This window comes from Tigriopus californicus, chromosome 1 (assembly GCF_007210705.1).
Source record: "Tigriopus californicus strain San Diego chromosome 1, Tcal_SD_v2.1, whole genome shotgun sequence".
Lineage (NCBI taxonomy): Eukaryota > Metazoa > Arthropoda > Copepoda > Harpacticoida > Harpacticidae > Tigriopus > Tigriopus californicus.
In genome coordinates, this window is record NC_081440.1 from 13124307 (window position 1) to 13142494 (window position 18188).

The 18188-nt window shown below is 43.6% G+C and overlaps 5 protein-coding genes across 9 annotated transcripts; 2 read left to right on the forward strand and 3 right to left on the reverse strand.

The window, feature by feature from the left end:
* Positions 1–1275: 1275 nt before the first annotated feature.
* On the reverse strand, positions 1276–6881 carry LOC131879924 (uncharacterized). 3 transcript variants are annotated; one of them, XM_059226428.1, is made up of 5 exons: positions 6835–6881; positions 5239–6705; positions 2600–2746; positions 2141–2346; positions 1276–1980 (listed from the first exon to the last, which is right to left on the reverse strand). In XM_059226428.1, exons 2-5 carry the CDS (start codon positions 5449–5451, stop codon positions 1392–1394), a joined length of 1155 nt encoding a protein of 384 aa, XP_059082411.1. In that variant the 5' UTR covers positions 5452–6705; positions 6835–6881; the 3' UTR covers positions 1276–1391. The 3 variants fall into 3 exon arrangements, with proteins under 3 accessions (XP_059082411.1, XP_059082403.1, XP_059082412.1); XM_059226420.1 differs by having other exon boundaries at positions 2573–2746; XM_059226429.1 differs by lacking the exon at positions 2600–2746.
* Positions 6040–8204, reverse strand: LOC131886444 (uncharacterized). The gene is made up of 3 exons (XM_059234822.1): positions 8144–8204; positions 7918–8069; positions 6040–6705 (listed from the first exon to the last, which is right to left on the reverse strand). Exons 1-3 carry the CDS (start codon positions 8202–8204, stop codon positions 6040–6042), a joined length of 879 nt encoding a protein of 292 aa, XP_059090805.1.
* A 325-nt stretch (positions 8205–8529) lies between these two features.
* On the forward strand, positions 8530–11816 carry LOC131879904 (zinc finger protein 687a-like). Its single transcript, XM_059226398.1, has one exon. The coding sequence runs from the start codon at positions 8641–8643 to the stop codon at positions 11683–11685; it is 3045 nt and encodes a 1014-aa protein (XP_059082381.1). The 5' UTR covers positions 8530–8640; the 3' UTR covers positions 11686–11816.
* On the reverse strand, positions 11741–15059 carry LOC131879913 (gamma-tubulin complex component 3 homolog). The gene is made up of 2 exons (XM_059226409.1): positions 14548–15059; positions 11741–14211 (listed from the first exon to the last, which is right to left on the reverse strand). Exons 1-2 carry the CDS (start codon positions 14797–14799, stop codon positions 11812–11814), a joined length of 2652 nt encoding a protein of 883 aa, XP_059082392.1. The 5' UTR covers positions 14800–15059; the 3' UTR covers positions 11741–11811.
* Positions 15060–16125: 1066 nt separating this feature from the next.
* Positions 16126–18170, forward strand: LOC131879982 (CDP-diacylglycerol--inositol 3-phosphatidyltransferase-like). Of its 3 annotated transcripts, none has more exons than XM_059226484.1 (5): positions 16126–16271; positions 17044–17228; positions 17295–17526; positions 17601–17822; positions 17890–18170. In XM_059226484.1, exons 2-5 carry the CDS (start codon positions 17071–17073, stop codon positions 17965–17967), a joined length of 690 nt encoding a protein of 229 aa, XP_059082467.1. In that variant the 5' UTR covers positions 16126–16271; positions 17044–17070; the 3' UTR covers positions 17968–18170. The 3 variants fall into 3 exon arrangements, with proteins under 3 accessions (XP_059082467.1, XP_059082459.1, XP_059082477.1); XM_059226476.1 differs by having other exon boundaries at positions 16190–16345; XM_059226494.1 differs by lacking the exon at positions 16126–16271 and adding an exon at positions 16335–16469.
* The last annotated feature ends 18 nt before the right edge of the window (positions 18171–18188 follow it).

The following is an 18188-nucleotide window of genomic DNA, read 5'->3' on the forward strand; positions in this document are numbered from 1 at the left end:
ATAAATAGACGAATTATAACCTTTCATTTTAATAGTAGCCCATAGATCTAATTAGGGCCCTTATTTGTAACGTCACACGGCCCAAAGAAAACGGGAAGAGGCACGGTAGATTGCTACATAAACTGCTCTTGCCTTGCCTTGAACGCAATTTCTTTTGCGGACATTATGTGACCCGAGGCACTAATTGAAAATTAGTATTTGATAGAATTAGTCAAAAACAACACAAACGCATTATAATTCAATAACAAGGAATTGGCCCAATCGGTCCTTTATTTGCTAGAGGCTGAATGACAAAGCGCCCTCTGGAGTGCAGAATGTAAAATATTTTGCGCAACTTAAGGGGGCTATTCTGAATTTCCCTCTAGACGTTCCTTATTCCTCTTGAGAATCAAAAAGTCTTTAACAACCCGTATTTGATCTATTTTGATTTAGGCTTATTTTCCATTGGCTCGTTTGTGTCATTCCAAATCTTTCTCAGGTCTGTTTTGCTAGCGTTAAAGAAATCATCTCCAATGAAATCCTTTGGCTTCTTTCATAACATTGTAATATGCCTTGGGGAATGGGGTACCCCACGTGGTTTCGTGAACGAAAATTTTGAAATGCGACAGTACTAAATTTTACCCAGTCGCATTTCAAAATGTGCGTTCACGAAACTTTCTGATGCTCGCAGTAGGCGCAACTGGGTACAAATCGTATCTCAAAATATGCACTCACGAAAGCATGCAGGGGTGCCCCATTTCTCATATTGGGATTTGGTGTAAGGGTAAGTGTTTTTCCGGAATTTTCCTAGCAATCTGCCTTTACGCTTTCTTGATGTGATGAAAATTGATAATAATAAGTGACTTGGAAAAAGTAGAAAACAGAAAAAGGGAGAAAGGAGCAAAGAGCAAAGAAAACGCATTTGTTTTTTAAGCTTTAATGGTTAAGCTACTTATAGAGAAGCAAAGCATATGCAGCAATGGGCTGTAATTCACTTGATCTGCTGCTTGATGCCGAATGTGCCATTTGGTTCAGAGTGATTAAAAACAATCAAGTGGTGGATAATCAGGACTAACAAGAAAATATAGGCTTGGCCAGATTAGTAAAGAAGCAATGGAGCAATTTTGAATGAGATAACATGAATCTTTGTAAAGACTTTTTTAATAAAACTTTTTTAAATTGGTATTGACCTCCATCCGTTTAGTTACATATGGCAGGCCATGTTTTTTTACCAGAAAATTGACTAATCAATGTGGTTTCAACGATGAGGATAAGCATGGGAATAAAATCATCATATTTTCATCACATATTAAATTTTATTCAATACTTTGTAAATATTGTTGAATGAGATCAGACGTTCCAATAAAAAACCGAAGGCGTGTACGAAAACATTTCTTCTTTAATAGCTCCACTTAAACGTCCCGATACACCCGTGTGATCTCGGCAGCCACACCGTTTTGAGGGGGTATGCTAGATAACCGCTGACCAGTCGATGTTGTAAGTAAAGTCGCGGCCGGAACGTTTGAAGCAGAGGTGATGGAGTATCTGACTCCTGCGGGAGCTTGCCTCTGGTGAAGCCCGGCCAAGAGACTACTGCGGTAAGTTTCAATGTTTGAACTATTGATCCCGCCTACGGAATGCCCGGGACCAGCCCGTGTTAGCTGGAGCGGCTGTGCTTCACGAACGCCTCTGTCTGAGGCCGCCAACAAGTGCACCGTGCTCAAATTGGGTTCGGAGCGAGCCACAGTCATTCCCGCCGTGGTGCAAGCATTTCGATGGGACAAATCAGCCGCGGATAGGTACAATGTTTGTTGGGGACGGGTTCGCTCCGAGTCGTCCCTGGTACAGCCCGACGGGTAGGAAGGTGAAGAGCCGTAGATCGAAGCGGCTGAGAGCGAGTTCACAGCAGATGCGTGTAAATTGTGCTTATTAGCAGTGCTGGACAAGGCTGGAGTACGGTAGTAGGCAGTGGAAATGGTGCTACGTGGCGGCGACGGAGATCTGGAACATTGATCTTCATCATACATATTTTCATGGTATGCGATGGTGAGTTATGATTTGATTGCAATATTCTTTGATGATAGATCAAAAATTCCCATCCGAATCTTGTGCCTTTTTCGACGTTCTAAGTGGGGGTTTGTGTTAGCTTTTGGCGACTCACCTTTGGCGTTTTAAAGTGGCTAGATTTTGAGGTTGGTTCATGGCCGATGCCGCATTGACCTGGGAAATAGTCGGTGCCAAGAGCATGTGGGGATGATGTGGTTTCATGTATTGGATTCCTGTAGTGGGTCTTTGAATTGGTTGTTGCATGTATATATTACTGTGAGACACGTCCTTGCTTCGACGGCGGTCGTCCTCATAGAGTACCTAAAATGGAGATGAAATTTACATTTTGATCACCCCTTATAAGAGTGAAGATTAGCTTGAAACAAATAAAATGAAATATGATAGGCATGCAAATGTCAAACCAGGATTGTAGTTAGGTGAGCCATCAAGTGATGGGAAAGCATTGGAAGAAATGGCAATGAGGAGACTAGTCTAGTACTGTAGGAGAAGCAATTAATACTAGAATAACTCAAATAAAAGCAATTACAGCATCCGCATTAGTTCCGGCTATGACCTTTTTCAGGGTGTGAAAAAGTTGATGTTTCTCTTCTTTGAGTTGAGCCAACTTTATCTCTAGTGAACTGATCTCATTTCGAGTGTCCACTAAAGTTTTGGCCTCTTGTTTCTTCTTGGTCTCCCTTTGGATCTTCTGACGCTCCACCTGAAATGTATTTAAAATATCATCACGTTCTGATCCGATTTACCAGGATCGCCGCTCAATTCCACTGCCAAATCATATTCCTGACAGGGATCTAGCTTTTCTAGATGGTTTTCAAATGAATCATGAAAAATGGATCCAAAACAAGAACAGTAAGCAAATGAGTTCTTGCTGGTATTTGACTTGAGTTGCCGCAAACCTAGTGGATCACGATTGGTTAACGCCCACCAATTTGCAAGGTAATCAATCAAAATATATAACAATGTATCAGAACCTTCGTCCGATACGTTTGATAAGTAACATTTTTTGCTTTAAGAGAAAAACTAGAGCTTTGCAACGGATGTTTGACAGGGTCTCGCACTGTAACCCGAACTGAATTCTTGAAATTAGATCCGTATGTTTTCGCTCAATCCGATGCAAATTTGATCCGAACCAGAGAGTCAGATCCCATACAAAGCCCTAATATAGATGCTACCTTGCCATGTTGGTATGTAAGGTTGACAATAAAGGGCTCAGTGATGAAGAGGCCGCCAAAGAAAATTTACTGGGGATAGATCAAGGATGCACTCTTCAGGCATTCATAGATTTCGATAAATACAATCATGATTTAGATAGAAAATAAGATAGTCCTAGCTTTAACCTATCACTAGTGACGGGATCAAATAAATTTTCAAAATCAGGATCGCCTGAAAGCTCGGAAACTCAAAGCACCGCCGTTTCCAACGTATCCTAAAAGGTTGGGTTTGACCAAAAAGGTAACCCCGGTTCGATAGAAGAAAAACCAAGGTTACTTTTTATGACTAACAGGTTTCCGATATTCACCCAGTAATGCCATATGCCACTGAAAGTGTAGATTGGTAGCCTTAGTTGCAACCTCCGGTGATTATTTATTTGATCCCATCAGTATTTACCGCAAATGTGTGAGCGGAATACTTTTACTTAAAGATTGCGACTTGGTCTTTATACACGCATTGACCCTTTCAATGAATTTCTTAATTTGTGTTAGCCAATCCACAGTAGTAAACAATCTTTCGATATGCCAAAAGTCTGGGTATATACGGAGATTTGGCTAAATCGCCCTTTAAATGAAGAAGCAACTATAATAAATCCTTTTGCTTGCTGATGTAATAAACATTTCAATGATAATCACTTTGTGGCTACAATATATCAATTTCATGGAATGGCGAATGGATCCAATTAGAGGGCTAGTCAGAGAAACGACACTCACGAGATTTCTGAGATTTTTTTGGCTCCCTCGCGGCTGCCTGGTGTGTGCGATGGGGACCGGCTTTTAACACATTTAGTTACGTGATTCTGAAAATCAAGTTCCGAATTCAAGCAGCCAGTTAGTTGATTTCTCGTTTGCTTGCTTTGGTTAAAACTGAGTAACGCAAGAGAAACCGATCAGCCCGACACCCTGCTGCCCGACTACCAAAATGTGTTCAAAGCAAAGCCTCAAGTGGCTTGGTTGGAGTGACTTTTCTCTGACAAGCCCTCTAGATCCAATGAATAAAACATTGCTATCACCGTCAATTTTGGTTCGTTTTTGTAATTTTTTATTTTGCTTTTTTTCCCTTTTGGGCTTTTTTCAGTGAAATGATGCTAGGAAAATGCAGCCAAGATTTCATAATGCTTGGACCATGCAAATAATGCTAGTTTACTGCTAAAAAACTGACCAACACTAACAACAAAATCCAATGCTAGCTGCTATGAAATAATGCTCAATTTTCAAAAATTAGCATCAAAAAATGCTACCTGGCCACTCTGTGTGAGCATTAACAAGGTTAGATACAAAATGAGGCCAAAAAAGGGGCCAAGACACTGGAAAGTTGAACTTTTTGGAAAAGGCTTACCAGTTTTAGTAGGTACAAATAGGGGATGTCAAGTAAAGGAAATTCAAGGATAAATGTGATCCGGCACCCTGATTTTGGGCATTTTGGGGAGAGAGAACTAAGACAAACATCACAGTCAACTCGCACCATTCGCCCATTGAATTTTCANGGCATTTTGGGGAGAGAGAACTAAGACAAACATCACAGTCAACTCGCACCATTCGCCCATTGAATTTTCAATAATCGATTGATTTTGAGCGAGTTTTATTACAAAACCCTACTAAATGGGCATGGTTGGTGTTAAGCAGTGAACCCACTATCAAAAATTGGCTCAACACCACAATGCTAATTGGCCAGACAAGCATGTAAAATGGATAAAATGGAAAAAAATGTCAAAATCCAATGCATGCACAGTGCGGTTTGGCTGGGCATGTTGTCTTTGATTTTACTCCATGGAATAACGTCAGTTGTCCATGAACGCGTTTACTTGACTAGCCCTGTAAAATGGATCAAGGTAAAAGGACCACTTAGTACTGAGATTTTAATTGGCTAGTATATTTCAAGGCTGAGAGGTAAATGCATGAAGCCCCATCTAGCTGATAAAAGGTCTGGTGGTCTGTAATAAACTACATTTGCACGATTCAAGGTGTTCAATGCTCTCACCTCTTGCGTTTTGTCCAGCATTTGCTTCTTTTTCTGTCTTTCTTTGATCACATGTGCTCTCAAGGCTTCCCAAGTGGCCCTAGGCATCTTGGGGCGTTCAATGAACAAGGACGGCACCTTTTCCGTGGGTCCCCCCAGGGCTATCGGATGCCCCGAGGGCCCATGGGAGGAACTAGTCCCCGTATTGGAGTGGCTGACCCCACCTGAAGACATGTTCAAGGCACCCAAGAAATTCCTCGTCCGAACAAGACATGCACTATTCTGGGGGATCCTTCTGTAGGTTCCTCACAGGTTCATTCATGCCATCCTCTACTACTAGTTCTACAACAGCTACCCCCACAAATCCGCATCTAATACCCAACCCAAAGGAATGAAGAGAGAAAGAAAGAAGGGGGCGAAGCAAACAATCCAACAAAGGAAAGCCCACCAATGAGCGAGGCCATTGCGCCCCATCGACCAATCGGGATGGCGAATACTGGCAACGTGAAAAGAGCGGCAATTTAAAATTTACCATGTTGTATTGAGATGTATACAAGGCGGGACGCTCAACGCGGGATAGGTGAACAATGGAACATAGCACTAAAAATATGGTATGAATAAGGGCGTCATCTCTTATTGGGGCGCCACAATAAACACTCGACGACCTTAACAGCTCACTAAAAAAAATCATTTCACTTGGGGTAAAATATGACATTCAAAAGTGATCTCGCACAGCTCATGTGTCTTCAAAAACGGCATGAACGTATTCATATTACATTCAAACATTAACTGATTAAGTCCATTGTGACATAACTCAAATCTTCACACTTCTCGCTGGTATAGTCTTGGCATGCCCTGAGGAGGTGGCCCACCTTGAGGCGGTCCTGTTTGCGGGGGAACATTGGCCAATCTTGGCACGCCATGCAGCACTCCCACCGAAGTAGTGGTTGAAGCATTAGGGTACCTCAACGCTGTCGAGCGAGGATAACCGGCCATGATTGAACCGCGGAAATTATCGGCCGATTGGGGTGCCACACCGTGAGATACCCCCAAGTTCATCGGCGCATTTCTGGGCACCACATTGGTGTAACTGACCCGCGATGCCGTGGTCTGAGATAGATAAGGGTGCTTGTTTCGATCAGCCTCCTCCCTGGAAATACTGGGATACATTTGAAAATTGGCATGATTGCCATACATCGCCGAGGCCACGGCTGAATTGAATTTGGCAGGTCCTCCCTGAGTGGCCACAGTAATAGGGGTGCGGTAATAGGCCGATGAGATTCCAGCTCGAGGTGGAGAGGGTGAACGAGCTCGTTTCTGATAATTCGACACTTGCTGTTGTTGTGACGAAGGCGTTCCTTGCGCGAGAAGCATGTGAGGATGGGGTTTCATGTATTGCTGGTTGGGACTGGGCCTCGCGCTTGGTTGGAGATACATCTGAGGTTGGCTTACGTCTTTGATACGACGTCGATCATCCTCATAGAGGACCTAACGGAAGAAATGTTGGTGTAGTTAAACTACTTTGAAGCAGGATGGTAAATGGTTCAGCTTTAGACCCATAATCCCAAGGCAACCCCATAAGGCGATTGCATAAAGATCAATTAAAATTACTAATACCTTTTTCAGCGCGTGGAACAGCTGGAGTTTCTCCTCTTTGTTTTTCAAATTGTCAAAACTTGAAAAAAAAACTTGTTAAAGTGTGCAAAAAAAGTGGAAATATGCAAAAACAAGTTGCAATAATGCAAAAAGAATTATTACAACGGAGAAGAGGCCGTTTTAGACTCTTTGCTGTATTTTTATCTGTTACAAAATCTAGGCACCCAACTGTATTTACTAGGCTATCAACCCACAAGAGTTCGCAAGAATTTTTTCTTGCAATGTTCGGCATTAGGGCACGTTTTCAATTGATGGTGATGTCATGCCAAACACATTTATTGTTTTACATTTTTGGAACCTATTGTTTTGGTGCTGAGGGTGCTTTTGTTCACAAACCCATGACAGCAGTTCTAGCTAAACTGCAGGCTTTTATTTTTACAGACTTTCACAAACCGAAAAATGGGATTTGAATTTGATATATTTCAATTCGTTCGTAGACCTAATAATGTAAAGAGTTCAAGTGATCGCAACTGGACAAGTCATAATCTTTTGTTTTGATTATGTCGGGGATTACATTCTTTGCAGCGATTAGTAAAGCCAGAGAAAACCCAAACCAAAAAAAAAAATGCTGAAGTGTTCTGGCCGAGGATTTAATCTTTCATCTGATCATGCTGCAGAGAAGTATATATAAAGGTCCAAAAACAAGGAGCAAGTTAGGAAGGTAGCAGATAAGGACCCAAATGTTAGTAAAAGGCCAAAACTATGTCGTAAAATGGGAGAAATAGTGAGAAAACAACGGTCGAAAAAGAGTCGAGAAAGTGGAAAAATGGCCTTGAAATAGAAAACAAGTGGAAATTAAGCTCAATTTTTTTTTGCCGGTCGAAAAGGCCAAGAAAGTTCCCCCCATTTTTGTTTTCTTCAGGTTTTAACTTTTTCCCCGAGACCTAATAATCATATTCCTGCCCAATCATCAAATCATACTCCATCGCAGGTTGTAACTTTTTTTTTTGAATTTTGAAAAGAATTCAACTTCGTTTTTTACTTGAAATTTGATTTAGCTCAATTGAGTTGCCATAGCGTTAACCGGAAATGTTCTCACTTTACCTCTTGGGTTTTGTCTTGTTCCTGTTTCTTCCTCTGTCTTTCTCTCAAGATATGATTCCGCAGGGCGTCCCACGTGGCTCTAGGCATCTTGGGTCTCTCGATAAACAGCGAAGGCAATTTTTCAATGGGTCCGCCATGGCATCCGGAATGTCCTAAAACATCCACAGTTGTATAATACTGTATGTTAGAGGATGTCCATTCAGATGACTTAATATTCAACATGTACCTGAGTTGGCATGCGATGATCCTCCCCCAGAGTTATTATGATGGGCTCCTCCCGAAGACATGGTCAGATTTGATATGAACAGGCCAGGGAACACTGGTCAGCACATTCTTACCCACATTATGAATGGATTAAAGGTTATAACCTGAAATGTGTTCTCCTCTCTGTTCTGTGCGACGTAGACTTCACTTTTCACAAAACATGTACACCATGAGAAATAAGCTTGACTTCAAATCATATTTGTTTCCGCCTTCCTTCCTACCTAGATACGTTCTTCATTGCCATTTTACGTGATTGTCATCTATTTAGCACTGGATCATGAGACAATATTTCCCTTAATGGCTTTAAGTTTGTTTTCTCATGGCTTTCAAAGGATGCGGAGTGCAGACTTTCTCTCTGTGTGATCAAGTCAAGATTGGCAAATTGCAAATCGGACTCCTTCGGATCTTGAAATGCCCGTCCAAGTCTCTGTGGTGATCCCCTTCTAGCTGGCTCAAGAAATGGAACCGACCAGGGAGGGTGATGACTTGGGAAAAATCACGCCGCCCAAGACTCCCAATCTCCAACAACCTGAGAAGACGTTCCCTGAATTGATGAAATTGATCCATACCTTGGATGACGTGTCCCGTCCTTCTAAGATGGATCCAGAGCGCAAATCGGGCGAACCAGAGGATGACGACCAAATCCAGAGCAAAGTGGTGGCCAATGTCATCGCCTCTCTGGAGGATGAGGACAATGGGACCGATGAATTACCAGCCCAAGACTCCGAATTTAGACCCACGCTTGAGAACAAGATTGAGCAGCCCTTGATATTAGATATCGATCCAAGAGCCACTGAGCACGATATGAGTGAGGATTGGAAGTTAGATGCCGGTCCAAGCGACACCCCAGAAGAGACATTTGGAGATCAGGATGTTCCCATGGCTAAAGAATCGGTCCCAGAGCAAGAAATGGAGTGTCAATCTGAATCATCGCATGTTCCCGTAGAACTGGGTGATGTGACAAAAGCAAAAGTGAGGAATGAACAAAATCAAAATGAACTTGTTACAAAACACAGTCAAGCCTCTGACCTGGAACGAACCGGTCTTTGTAAGGAAGTAGCCAGCATCATACCCGACCATGACACAGGTCCATCAAAATTGAACAACGAGAATGTAGAGGTGATCGCCCAATTTATTAAAGATACTCAACCAGAGAAGAAGAAACCATTGAAATTAAAGAAAACGGGCAATCGACAGTCAAAGTCTAAAAAGGTGGCAAAACCATTGCAGAATGTGGATTTCCAAAAGAAGCGTGGGGTGCAAGTGAAGCCCATTCAAAACTGGCGGAAAGTGATCAAATTCCCTCAATCCACACAAGAGCGCCAAATCCATGAGCAATTGTTCAAGAGTCCATTGCCTACTTATATTCCGTGTGTTCCAAAGGGAACGTCACAACGACTCATTGCCACTTTGAGTGCCAAGGATGTGGAGCAGCTCTGTTGCCCTGGTTGCAAAGACAGATTCCTACTTCCTCACACGTTCTTCCAGCATGTCTACAGAAAGAGCATTGGCATCAGTTTCAATTGTCAGTTGTGTCAAAAGAGGCTGTCTTTCAATAATCATTGTCATTTGAAGATGCACGTGATGAGTCATTTGGAGAATGATGGCGTGTCTGTGGTGGCCTCTGAAGGCGTGAATATTGTCCCATTGGGATCGAAAGAGCTACAAGTGGGTTTTTTTGACGATAATTGCTCATCAGAGTTGGACAATGTCTATAGAGAGACCTTCCGGAACGACCCGAACATGGATCAGTGTTCAGAGTGCAGACTGTCCATCGAAAAGAACCAACTTCAAGCTCATTTTCTGCTGGGAAACGTCAATTTCTTCAAAGAATGTGGAGAATGTTCTCAAGTGTTACCCAACCAATGCTCACTTTCCGCTCACGAGCGGATTCATCGCCGTGAGAAACCGTATTCTTGTCCAGAGTGTGGAACTGATTTTCAAACGTGGAACACCTTTCAACACCATGTGCAAAAATCTTGTCTTCATGAATACAAAGTGTGGACTTTTGAGTGCAAGCTCTGCGTCCAAAAGGGCGTTGGACCCTCTGAGGCCTTGATCAAGGCCCAAAATCTCGTAGGACACGTGATTGATCATCATATCAAGCTGTATTACAAGTGCACCAGTTGCTCCAAAGCATTTGATTCGAAAGATGCCATTTACAAACATCGAGATGAAGTTCATGGGGCCAGTACAAATCATCAAGCGGATTTCTCGATCCTTTACAAAGCCAATTTCTTGCGGAAAAACAACATTTTCATGTCCATCGACGCTCTTGAACGAAAAATGGAGACCTTGAGCCGAGATTGGTTCAAGGATTTTGTGTTCCAGTGCCCTTCCTGCTGCGAATTCTTTGAAGACGGCCCAGCCTTAGATGAGCACAACGCTCAATGGTGTCAGATGCAACAGTTCAAAGAGAACGAAAACTGGTGTCGTTCCAAATTGTTCCCACCGCCAAAAGATGCTAAACTGACCGAGAAGAAGCTCAAATTGGAGGAGTGTTGGAGAATCCTCCAAGAAATCTGTCCCAAAGGCTGTGCACAATGCCACGAGACATTAGTCACACTCAAAGGGCATCTAGGGACTCATTTGGATCTCGAAGGCTCAAACCTAGAACTGACCGCAATTCCTCCACCATCTTTGCTTTCTCCAATGGTCGAACGAAGGGTGTCCTCTGTTCATTCTGAACCCGATGAAGAGCCTCCAGAGCCAAAGCGTCGGAAGACTCGTTCTGCCGTGGCAGCTAATTTAGAATCTCCTCGACTTTCCAATCCGGAACCACTGGAACCACAAGCTCCTGTGGCAGAGCCCGAAATTGAATGCCCCAAGCAAATTCTTCTACCAGCTGTTGAGGTGAAGAGTGAAGCCCTTGAATCACCAAAACCATTAGTATCCATCAAGGACAAGAGAAGTCCCGCTTTTCTCTTGAAGAAGAAAATCAAGAGTAAGATAGCTAAGAAGAGTGAAATCAAGCCATTTGTAGAGAGTTTAGGGCTGGATATGCCATCCTCGAGAAATCTGATGGCCATCAATCGTCTGAGCAAAAAAGCATTGGCCGTTGGGTCGTCAGTGTCAGACACGAAGAATAGTACGTCGAATGTGGGAAACCACACTAACATGTCCAAGTTCAAGTGTGCTTTGTGTGATTTTGATTCCGAATTTGAGGACAGCTTTGTATCCCATATTCGGATTCATCGCCCGTCCAATGTCGATATTGGGGACTATTTTCAATGCAAACAGTGTGGGATGTGCTTTGCTTCTGAACCAGCGTGGAGAAAGCATTTGTTTCTCCTACATAGGATCAAGCGACCCGACCCAGAGGATTATTGCGAACCTTTGGAATATGCCGACGATGGGCCGAGTGATATAGTCCAAAATGAGCCTGCCCTAAAACCCAGACAGAATGTTTGTCAAGTGTGCTCCAAGGCCTTCGCAAGCCCTGTCGAACTTCGAAGACACTTCCGAAGTCATGGAATGGCATTTTTACAGACCGGTGTCCAGTAGTTCCAAGGTGCTGTGGTTTCAAAGTTCTCGGTGAAACCCATCAACATAAAGAAGTGCTCAGTAACCTTCATTTTCAGGGACCTTCTCTTTTTATTTTTACGTGATGAAAATAAATGTTGTCAATAATTAAATTTCAAACGAGCCCGTGAGAAGGAGACTGCTCTCTCGCATGTGCTGGAATGTTAGGGGCGTCCCCAATCTGGCATCCGCTCGTTTGTAATGTTGATTGAAGTCCAACCGGAAGCTCAAGAACTGCAAGGCCTGATTCTGACTGCGGGTTAACTGTAAAAGGAAGGTTCTGACCATATCCTGATAGGACTGGCTCACGATCTTGAGTTGCGATTTGAGATGCGGCAATGTCACCTTGACAAACTCCCTCTTCCGGGATTTTTGCATTTGCTCGTCTGCACTCGTCAACCCGTAGTGACCGGCCCGCTCATTCCGCCGCAGTTGGGCCTCATCCGCACGACGGCACTCGGCTTCGGCAATGGCAGCAGTTTGCATTTTATTCTGAATGGATTGGAACTCGAGAATTCTGTCATAAATGGCTCGTAGTTGGGTGAGTAGCTCATTGGACTCCTCGTCTAGAAGGGCTTGTCTTAGCAAAGTCTGCAGAAACTCTTCATGAGCCTCGATCACCTCGTCCAAGCTCTCTGCCTTTTTGAGTTGTTTGATTAGTATGTCCCAAGAACATTCCATGACCTCGAAAGTGATGTAATAAGCGAGCTGATGAATGAAATGGATCATCTCGGAGCAGAGGAGATTTGCTATGTGGAGCAAGGGTCGCAACTCGGGCACGGTCTTGGTCATCTTGGCCAGAACGGTCTGATCTCGCCAAACGCACGAGAGGAGCCATTCGATACGCTTGGCACGCCACAGAGCATTGAACAGCATGAGGTATTGATTCATGACCTTCGGGCCAAATACCGTTCCTATGGGGCCAGCCACCTTATAGTCCAAAGAGAACACGTCCCACCCGATGTCACCGGGTTGAGTATCGAGGAGCCGGACATCCAATCGCTCCAGGATCTCCGGGTCCTCGAACTGAGCGTTGGTGGATCGAATCGCTGTCTCCAGAATTCCCGCCAAAGTGTGGGGGAACAATGTGGACGCTGATTGGCAGAGTTCTTCCTCCAAGAGTTCCAATAGGTATCGAATGATATCGCCTTGGCCCAAAAGAAGATACTTCCGCATGGCAGACATATGATCTAACAACTTGTAGCGCGTGAATAGAACACTCAAAACATGGGACGATGTATCGCGATAAGCTCTTTGAATGGTAGAATGAAGCAAACTATCACTTTGAGCACTCGCAAATATGCTCTCTGGCGAGGTTTTGTTCAAATTGTCCTTAACGATATCTCTCCCGGAAATGGGTGTGGTGTCTTTGCACACTTCATGCAGGTAATTAATGTTCTTGCCCGTGGCTAAGATCTTCTTCACCCAAGCCAGACTCAAGAACTTGGGTATCATCGAGTGTCGGATGCTATACTTATCGAGCCAGAGGAGATCCCCGTGTATTTTGGAATCCGAGGCAATGAAGAACTCGTTGAAAGGGTCCTCCAGGGTTCCATCCGAGATCCACCTCAACAGCATCAAATACATGGGTTTGCAAACCGTGCACAGAAGGGCGTGAACGGTTTCGGAACTCGCCGGGTCTCCGTGATGCAGGTAAGAGTAAATGGTTGAGATTAGAGCACCTCCTCTTAGACCTTGACATGTTTCCACGATCGAAACCAGGAGTTTCATTCGGTTCATGGGCTCCAAAGTCCACACCATAAGATGTTGAAGACTCAATGCCGACACAGAATCCTGCAGTTGGCCTTCCAACGTGGACAAGAGTCGATAGAATTCGGACAGCTCGTTCTTCAAGGCAGTTACAAAACTTTGGGCGGTAAGCCCAATATCTCGTTCTTCGGCCATGCGCTCACAAAATTCATTCACTTGGCTGAAAAGCCAACCCAATTCGGCCAACCTGAGCGAGATTTGAACCACGGACGGTGAGAAATTCTGTCGATAAACCTCGGATAGATTGAAACGTCCGGTTTGGTGGTTTACTTTTAACATTGTGCCTTCGATCCCTTGAAACGAGTAGATCAACTCTCTCAACAACGCCTTTTCGGATCCTTTGACCTCTTTCTTGGGCGGAGATTGGGAGCTCTTGGCCTGGATCAGATGCTGAATGGGTGATTTGGGCTTTGGCGGTAAAGGTGGATGGTAGCCCGGCCCCAGATGCGAACGAATCTCATGAATTGAGGACAAATACGACGAAGGGGCCTCGCTATTGGCCAACATCGACAAACCACCACTCTCCCCGTTGGCCGCAAACTGCGGCGTAGATCGTTGGGTACCGCCCACTTTGGCATGAAAAGGAGCTACCTTCCGATGCTTGTCCGTCCCCGGTTTCTCACTCAAGTGGTAAAACAACTGGAGAATCTCACTCCGATTCTGAAGCACGGGCAATCTTTGAAGCCGAACATATAAGTCCTTAAACTTAGCCACATCTTGGGCACGATCTTCCCTGATCTGCAAAAAGAAACTTGCTTTTGAAGATTTCATAATCTAAAAAGAAATCAGATCTAAAATAAGGAATTCTAGCATATGGTGGTCATTGGGGGGGGGGGCTTTCCAGGTTTGATGTTGAAATGTCAACATGTCCTTAGTTACGTTTTGATTATGGATAGATAACCAATCAATCATCAATGGCAATGACATGTGCGGGCTTTCATTGCAAGTTTTACTCTCCGACATTGACTTGTCCCAACCTGTCTTTAAAGGTAAAACATTGATCATCATACTCATTAATCCAGCCCAATCTTAACAATCAAGCAAAAATGTGTTCAGTGTTCCATAGGATCTCACCAACTTTTTCTGCAAGTTTTCGACAATGGCCAGTTCGGATTGAACGTGGTTAGAGGTCGAAGCTGATGATGAGAGCAAGGCCAAGGCGGATTGATAATGGGAAGAGACCAGGTCCTCGTCACAGCCGAATTTGGGTCCCAAGAGACGCACGATCAAGGCATGCACCCCTTGGGCCGGCGGATTTGAGGGATTAATCGACATGGAGGCGGTGGATGAAGCCAACGAGGACGCAGGCGTGTTAGCGGCATTCATCCTGGATGGCGAAACGAAAGAATTGGGATGGAGGAGGATAGGAGGAGAGTCGTGACCGTCGTGTCACCGCTCAAATCATCATTCATAACATTAACAGACAAAATCCAGGAGACGAACAACGTGGGTGACTGCGCAAGAATCTGAAGAGACTCGGAGACCGTCCGGAACGAGCACGTTTACACTGGGATGTGGGTGAAACTTGGATCGAAAGTGCATTGATACTGCCAGGTTCGAATCACACATGATCTGATCCCGCAGATGAGGTAGTTCAACTGTTCAACTGCTAACCAGCACATGGGATAGGATACAAAAACATAGCTTCTTCATTTTCCAATCTTAGTTTCTGATTGTAATATTTAGGCGTCCTGAGTTTTACAGAGAGTCAGAAAAACCAAATATGTATTTATTAAGATACAGAAAGGCACAAAATGCAAGGTGACAATGATGTTAATCATTAACAATCATTTTTGCAATTTTTCTTTCACGGTCTCACCGTCACCCTTGGTTTCGATAACAAAGCCCAAACAGCCCATTTCATGCTTGAGGGCGGGAAAAGTTGTACGAGTGGAGCAAAATTGCCAATAGGCTGACCTTACATGACTTGGTTCCCTACACTGAAACTCATTTCCACACACAAGGCATGAATCTATATCGACAATCTATCGAAAGACATTCCATTCCATCAAAATTTGACCGATTTCTCCACAGACGGATGAATGACGTCATGATCTTCTAAACTCAATCATCAGGTAGGCCAAAAAAGCTCCCGATAGTTAATACTTTTCACCTTCAAACTATGACTTATCAGACTTTGATCATTGATAATGAATGTTCAGTAAATGATAAGTAAATGACGTTATTTTTGACTATTGTCATTCACCACAAGCTTTGCAAACATGATAGAATATTGTCTGATCTGACTATTTTGAGTTCTATTTGGCAAAGCTGCCAGAGCACATCTTCGCTCTGACAGAGCACATCGTCCTCTCCTCCCGCTCTCTCATTCTGTCTTTCCAATTGGTAGCGTTGCCAGGAGGTCCTTACAGAGGCCAAAATTTTGAAAAGTGGCTAAATTTTGAATCTCAATGACCACGGGAAGATGGATGGCCTCTGACATTTCATCAACATTTATGCCTTTTTGGAATCTTGAACATATTTTGAGGCTTTGATTTCAAACCAGAATATCCCTCGTGAACCATAGACAAATCATTTTGCACAAATCAGAAGATGCAAGGGCAAAATAGGCCTGACCGTGGCCTCCAAATGACTACTTTTGAGCTCGAATTTGGCCTCTAACGGCAGTGTTCATCTGGAAACGGTGTTTCCAGTCATACGGTATTACAGATACCTCACCAAAGGCTAGGCTAAGAGTAGAAGTAGTGAGGTGCTTGGCCTTACATTGCAAGCCACAGAGTCCTTCCTTATCACGCAATTGGGACAACATTGTTCTTTCAACATACGTACAGTCACAAGTAAGCTCCAGAAATTTGGTTCATTTTGGCCTTGTCAATTTGATTTTTGGCTTGCATTTGAGTCAATAGTTTAGGTGAGATTGAGTGGCATTCATTGTTCTGGGGCCGCTCCTACATTGTTATCAATTCCTGTTATCAAAGATTCTCAAGCAAACTCACTTAGGTGTTGTCCCTGGGAGGATTGATACCAAGCAAAAAGTATGGGTGAATATAACTAGACTTAAATTCAAAAATGTCAAACCCTCTGCATTTATTCAAGATTAGTAAAAGTCGGGATAAATAGTATATAATTAAACTTATGTTTATAGTATCCATTTGGAAGTTGTATGTTTTTTCATTACGAATATAAATACTATTTCGGTGAAGAGTAACGACTCTTCATTGTGAATCGATTGCTTTATCAAAGAAAACGACGATAATTAATTTAGGGTTAATAAGAGACCCCGTCATGGGGCACAAATATTTTCATGTAATATATGATTCTTCGACTTATCAAGGTTGAACGTTTTTGCATTCTTTGAAAAAGCCACTAGAGGTAATGTAATTCGCAATTCATTGAGTGATTATAAGGCCGACATAAAAACCCCGAGTTAAACCGCTCATGGTCTATTCCCGAATACAAGTTCGACAATCAGAACCCATGGCATTATGTTGTGCTCAAGAATCAATGGATATTTTGTCACGAGCCTCCTTCCCAATCCCAAATCCATCCCCGGTCAAGTTACCTCAAAGTCCTTCGGAAGGAAGCCTTATTCATTTCTTAATCCTCTAGCGATCCGATTTTGAACAGTGCACAACAATGAGTGACACGTCCAAGATGGATTCTCCCTCCGAGACCGCCAAAGCGGACCGCGAAAACATCTTCATGTTTGTGCCCAATTTGATTGGCTATGGGCGGGTCATCCTGGCCATCATCTCGTTCTGGTTCATGCCCACCAACCATGTCATATCCGCTTGGTAAGCTGAAAGAAGTCCTTAACTCGTATTGCAAGGTCTTTTTTTTCATCTTTCGAGCTTCGTTAGGTGTTATATTTTGTCGGGGTTGTTGGATGCCTTTGACGGGCATGCGGCTCGCATGTTCAATCAAAGTACCAAATTTGGCGCCATGTTGGACATGCTCACGGATCGATGTGCTACAATGGCTTTATTGGCTACCCTTTGCACTTTCTACCCGGCGTGGACCTTCTTTTTCCAACTGTCCATGATCATCGACGTGAGCTGCCATTGGATTCATTTGCACGCCAGTCTCCTTCAGGTCAGTTGACATGCCTGACAATCATCTCTAGATACGTATTAACTACGTATTTTCTGCCCCAAAAATGATTGCAGGGCGCAACCAGCCACAAGTTTGTGAGCGCAGATGGCAACCCGATCATGCACATCTACTACACGTCCCGACCCGTTCTGTTTGGCATGTGTGCGGGCAACGAGATCTTTTACGCCTCACTGTATCTTCTGCATTTCACTAACGGACCCTTCTACTTGTTCTACATCACTGCCGTGGCTTGCTTCCCCATTGCCGTGGCCAAATCGGGCATAGCCATGCTTCAAGTGAGCATTTACATGGATTTTAATGGTTCAAGAGTGATCTTGAATGGGATGGTTTCTTGTATTTCAGGGGTATTTGGCTTGTTTGAATTTGGGCGGAGTGGACGTCGAAGAGAGGAAAAAGTTGGCTGAAGCCAAGTCCACCTAAACAATATCCGGATTCATCCAATGAAAATTGTTCGCCAAAGCACGAGATCATTCAAAAATTCTTCATTCAACAAAGATCTCCAAAGTTTCATGAAACTAAATAGAATTTCAATCTGTGTCTTTTCGTTTTCTGTTATTGTCCTAGTCCAATGAAATCCAAGTGCAGTCTGTTACGAGAGTGCATCAATAAAAGTTATTTTGTAAGTCCGTTTGTGCTTTCTG

What these genes read in the sequence shown, in the direction of transcription:
- LOC131879924 (XM_059226420.1), bottom strand. Translation starts at nt 5,451, where the DNA reads ATGTCTTCAGGTGGGGTCAGCCACTCCAATACGGGGACTAGTTCCTCC. An exon ending in TGCTGGACAAAACGCAAGAG is followed by an intron (nt 2,747 to 5,238) that starts GTGAGAGCATTG and finishes AATACATTTCAG; the next exon opens with GTGGAGCGTCAGAAGATCCA. An exon ending in GCCACTTTAAAACGCCAAAG is followed by an intron (nt 1,981 to 2,140) that starts GTGAGTCGCCAA and finishes TCAATGTTCCAG; the next exon opens with ATCTCCGTCGCCGCCACGTA.
- LOC131886444 (XM_059234822.1), bottom strand. Translation starts at nt 8,204, where the DNA reads ATGTCTTCGGGAGGAGCCCATCATAATAACTCTGGGGGAGGATCATCG. An exon ending in ATCATCGCATGCCAACTCAG is followed by an intron (nt 8,070 to 8,143) that starts GTACATGTTGAA and finishes TGGATGTTTTAG; the next exon opens with GACATTCCGGATGCCATGGC. An exon ending in AACAAGACAAAACCCAAGAG is followed by an intron (nt 6,706 to 7,917) that starts GTAAAGTGAGAA and finishes TTCTTCCGTTAG; the next exon opens with GTCCTCTATGAGGATGATCG.
- LOC131879904 (XM_059226398.1), top strand. Translation starts at nt 8,641, where the DNA reads ATGGAACCGACCAGGGAGGGTGATGACTTGGGAAAAATCACGCCGCCC.
- LOC131879913 (XM_059226409.1), bottom strand. Translation starts at nt 14,799, where the DNA reads ATGAATGCCGCTAACACGCCTGCGTCCTCGTTGGCTTCATCCACCGCC. An exon ending in AAAACTTGCAGAAAAAGTTG is followed by an intron (nt 14,212 to 14,547) that starts GTGAGATCCTAT and finishes TTCTTTTTGCAG; the next exon opens with ATCAGGGAAGATCGTGCCCA.
- LOC131879982 (XM_059226484.1), top strand. Translation starts at nt 17,071, where the DNA reads ATGAGTGACACGTCCAAGATGGATTCTCCCTCCGAGACCGCCAAAGCG. An exon ending in AACCATGTCATATCCGCTTG is followed by an intron (nt 17,229 to 17,294) that starts GTAAGCTGAAAG and finishes GAGCTTCGTTAG; the next exon opens with GTGTTATATTTTGTCGGGGT. An exon ending in CGGGCATAGCCATGCTTCAA is followed by an intron (nt 17,823 to 17,889) that starts GTGAGCATTTAC and finishes CTTGTATTTCAG; the next exon opens with GGGTATTTGGCTTGTTTGAA.